This window comes from Entamoeba nuttalli (assembly GCF_000257125.1).
Source record: "Entamoeba nuttalli P19 unplaced genomic scaffold asmbl_2726, whole genome shotgun sequence".
Classification (NCBI taxonomy): domain Eukaryota; phylum Evosea; order Mastigamoebida; family Endamoebidae; genus Entamoeba; species Entamoeba nuttalli.
The window spans coordinates 1-4,361 of record NW_008575552.1 but is presented as its reverse complement, the minus strand read 5'-3'; the positions used below and the strand labels follow the sequence as shown (position 1 = coordinate 4,361).

The 4,361-nt window shown below is 30.2% G+C and overlaps 3 protein-coding genes across 3 annotated transcripts; 2 read left to right on the top strand and 1 right to left on the bottom strand.

Annotated features, from left to right (window-relative positions):
* Window positions 1-145: 145 nt before the first annotated feature.
* On the bottom strand, window positions 146-1,351 carry ENU1_038660 (actin family protein, putative; the record flags this gene model as incomplete). The annotated part of the gene is made up of 1 exon (XM_008857493.1): window positions 146-1,351. The coding sequence occupies one exon, from the start codon at window positions 1,349-1,351 to the stop codon at window positions 146-148; it is 1,206 nt and encodes a 401-aa protein (XP_008855715.1).
* A 183-nt stretch (window positions 1,352-1,534) lies between these two features.
* Window positions 1,535-3,598, top strand: ENU1_038650 (ATP-dependent DNA ligase domain containing protein; the record flags this gene model as incomplete). The annotated part of the gene is made up of 1 exon (XM_008857492.1): window positions 1,535-3,598. One exon carries the CDS (start codon window positions 1,535-1,537, stop codon window positions 3,596-3,598), a length of 2,064 nt encoding a protein of 687 aa, XP_008855714.1.
* A 240-nt stretch (window positions 3,599-3,838) lies between these two features.
* ENU1_038640 (hypothetical protein) lies at window positions 3,839-4,177 on the top strand (the record flags this gene model as incomplete). The annotated part of the gene is made up of 1 exon (XM_008857491.1): window positions 3,839-4,177. One exon carries the CDS (start codon window positions 3,839-3,841, stop codon window positions 4,175-4,177), a length of 339 nt encoding a protein of 112 aa, XP_008855713.1.
* Window positions 4,178-4,361: the final 184 nt, after the last annotated feature.

The window sequence follows — 4,361 nt, the reverse complement described above, 5'->3', positions numbered from 1 at the left end:
TCATTTCTCATTCATTTTCATTTAATAAAAGAGAAGAATAAAAACTCATAACTTAATATCTTTATAAATAAAAATTATTAGAAAATACAAAAACATAAATTTATTGAAAAAATTTGTTTTTGAACGATTAGACGAATTTTCTTTTTTAGAAACCAGGTCTCTTCAACATAGCCTCTGCACCTCTTTCATCATATTCAGCCTTTGTAACCCAAGCCTCATCCCTATCTTCGATAACTTTAGCTAAAACAGCACCACCTTGGAAAACTAAATGCTTTCTTCTTGGTGGATCTTCAATAACAATTTGAACACTAGCTTTCTTAACATTACTACCAGTATTTCCTGAACGAGAAGTAACTGATGCAGATCCTTTTTTAAGAGTTGCAGCAGCATTTTCATCGTACAATTGAAGAACTTCTTTCTTTAAACGTGAAGGTAAACCAGGAAGCATTGAAGTTCCACCAGAAAGAAGGACATGTTTATAAAGTTCTGCTCTGAGATCTAAATCACATTGATTAATTGAATCAAAAAGACAATGATGAATACCAAGTGATTCTCTACCAATTAATGATGGATTGAATAAAATTTCTGGTGCCATATAACGTTCTGGTCCAAGTTTAATAACTCTTCCATCAGGAAGTGTGTATTGTTGCATAAGAACAGTAGTTTCAGTACCAAGTCTATTTTCAACAGCAAGATCATACCCAACATAACAAAACTTTTCTTTAAGCATTCTAACAGTTTCAAAATCAGCTGTTCTGTTAAATGAATATCCTCTGATAAGAAGAAGTTCAATAAGTCTTCTAGTAATATCACTACCAGCAACATCAAGTCTTTTAACTGATGGTAAGTCACATCCTTCATATACTGGAATAATATGTGTAACTCCATCTCCTGAATCTACAACTACACCAGTCATAATACCTTGTGCATATAAGACTAAAACAGCTTGTACAGCAACATACACTCTATTAAATCCAAATTTTTCAAACATAATTTCACCCATTTTCTTTTTATTTTGTTGTGGATTCATTGGTGGTTCAGTTAATAAAATAGATTTGCCATTAGTTTCAACATGTAATTTTTCATTAAATGTATAGTTCCATAATAATTCCATATCATTCCATGATTTAATAATTCCATTTTCTAATGGATAAGTAATTTGAAGATTTTGTCTTACAGCAGCTGCTTCATCTCCAAACATAACATCTTTAATTTCAACTCCACCAATTTTTTCTTCAGACCTTAAAAGAGGTCTTCCTATCATTGATGGAAAGATGGCTGTTGGGAAATTTTCTCCTGCAAATCCACATTTAACAAATCCAGTTCCATTGTCTACTACTAAGGTGGTCATTTCTCTATTAATTATGTTTTACAGTTCCTTCTTATCTAGATTTAGAGGTGAAAAAATCGTTTATTTTTGAGTTTCTTTTTTTTTCTCTGTTTTTTTAGAAGTTCTATTATATGTTTGTATATATAACATTATTTTTCAAATAACTCATTTTTATTTTTCGTTTTAAACTTAAATCTATATTTCATGTCAAAAAGACAATCCTCCCTCTCACGGTTCTTTAAACCTGCCAAACGAGCTACAACGGGAGGTCAAAATAATGGAGAAAATAAAAGTGATGAAAAAAGAAATGAAAAAAAAAATCAAGAACAAGAATCTATTGAAGAAAAAAATCAAAATTTACAGATAAAAGAAGATGGTAATTCTTTTGCTGAACAGAAAGTAAAAACTTTACCATTCAAAGGTTTAGCTGATTGTTTTGATGCTTTAGAAAATGAAAGTGGAAAGTTGAAAAAAAGAGAGATTTATGCTAATTATCTTAAAACTGTAATAACTATATGTCCTAACGACTTAACTGATGTATTGAATTTAACTACTGGACAAATTGCCCCTACTTGGGAAGGAAAAGAATTAGGAATTGGAGATGCTATTTTAAAAGATGTTGTAAAAAGTGTCACTGGACTAAAATTGAGTCAGTTAAATGATAAAATAAAAGAATTAGGTGATATTGGAATTGTAGCCCAAAACTCGAAGAAGAACCAAAAGTTATTAGTTCAACCAAAGCCACTTACAATTCAAGGAGTTGTACTTCGGATGAAAGAGATTCTTGAAGCTGATAATAGTGATATTAAAAAGAATAAAATTACTGCGTTATTAGTTGCAGCTATAGGAAATGAAATTCGTTTTATTTTGAGAATACTTAAAGGAGTTTTTAGAATTGGTTTTACTGATAGGTCTTTACCTCCTGCAATAGCACAGGCTGTTTGTTCAATCAGAAAAGAAAACAACCGAATAGAGGAATTAACTGAATTAATTACAAATGCTGTTGCTCGTGTTCCATCATTTCAATATTTATCTGAACACATTACAGCAAATGATCCATTTGAAGAATTTGCTAAAACAAATTCAGTTCAATTATTTATTCCATTTAGACCAATGTTAGCTAAACCTAAGAAAAGTATAACTGACATCACTTCTAGATTTAAATTTCCATTTACTGCTGAATATAAGTATGATGGTGAACGTGGTCAAATTCATTTTAGTAAAAATAAAATTATGGTTTTTACAAGAAATCTTGAAAATTATACCGAAAAATATCCTGATGTTATTGAGGCAGTAAAAGAAGCAGTTAACCCAAATGTTCAATCATTTATTATAGACTGTGAGATTGTTGCTTTTAATAGAGAAACAAATGAATTTCAAGAATTCCAAATTCTTGGAAGAAGAGCAAAAAAAGGAGTATCAGTTCATTCAATTGCCATTAATGTTTGTGTAAATGTTTTTGACATTGTTTATTTAAATGGTAAAGATTTAATGGATAAACCATTAAAAGAACGTCGTGACATTTTACATTCAACATTTCATGAAGTTGCACAGAGATTTTTGTTTGCAAGATTTAAGAATATTGAAAATGAGGAAGACATTTTACCATTTTTTGAAGAAGCAATAAACCATAGAACCGAAGGACTAATGTGCAAAACTCTCATCTATGACGCAGAGTATATTCCTGACAAAAGGACTGACACATGGTATAAATTAAAAAAAGATTATTTAAATGGATTAGCCGATACAGTTGACCTTGTTCCAGTTGGGGCTTGGATGGGAGAAGGAAAACGAGCTGGAGTCTATGGAGCATTCTTATTGGCATGTAGAGATGAAGACAGTGGAGATTTTGAGACAGTTACAAAAGTTGGAACTGGATTTAGTGATGAAGCTCTTCAAAAATTATATGAACATTTGAAGACTCTAGAATGCAAAGAAAAAAAGAATGTAAAGCATGGAGACAACCTTCCTGATGTCTGGTTTGAACCAAAAGATGTATGGGAAATTAAAGGAGCTGATTTATCACTGTCATTGCAATATAAGGCTGGTATAAAATTGGTTAATACAGAAGGAAGAGGGGTTTGTTTAAGATTTCCAAGGTACATTAGAAGTAGAGATGATAAGGAGGTAAATGATATTACAACAAATAAACAAATTTATGATTTATATAAAGACCAACCATCAGTTAGAGAAACAAAAGACGGTCAAATGAAAATTATAAATAACGATAATGAAGAAGAGTCACAAGAATCTGAAGAAAAGGAATGACCATTAATTAAAGATTCATATTTATTAAGCTATCATATAAATTTAGTTTACAGAAGTTTTGTTAAAAAGATAAAAACACAAGAACTAAAAAGTAAATTAAGAAAACCCTGATAATAAATAATAAAAAGTATAATAAAAAAAAATATAGAAGAAAAAAGAAAAAGAGAGAAAAAAAAAATAAAAAAAAAGAAGAATGGATTAGAGAAAAAAGAAAACTATAAAATCTTATATAACAAAAGAATGTCTGGTTGGTTTGGTTCATGGTTTGGAAAGGGAAATGCCACAAATATGAATCTTGAAGAGACTGAAGACAAATTAGTTTTTGATGAGGCAAGTCAAAGATGGATAAAACAGAGTGAATTAAATAATAAAGGTTCTTCTACTCCAAGTCCTATGCCACCTTCTTCTCCTTTACCTCCTCAAAGCTCTCCTCTTCCACCAACAGCAACTCCACCTGTTAGTACTAGTCAACCTCATACTGCATCTGGAAGAAGACCAAGATATATTGATCCATTTACTCAAGAGGTTCATCAATCTGCACCACCAGTCGTTGAAATCGCAACAACTCCAGTTGTTTAAACTATTGTATTTCTTACAATGTATTTCAATTAGTCTTTTGATTTATTTGTTATTTAAAATGAGATAATTAAAAGTGTACCAATTCTGTTTGATGTGTTGGAGCTATTTTTTTTAAATTTTTATTCTTCTATTTTGTTATTTGATTTTGAATAATAAATGAAGAATGAATATCAGAAACAGATAC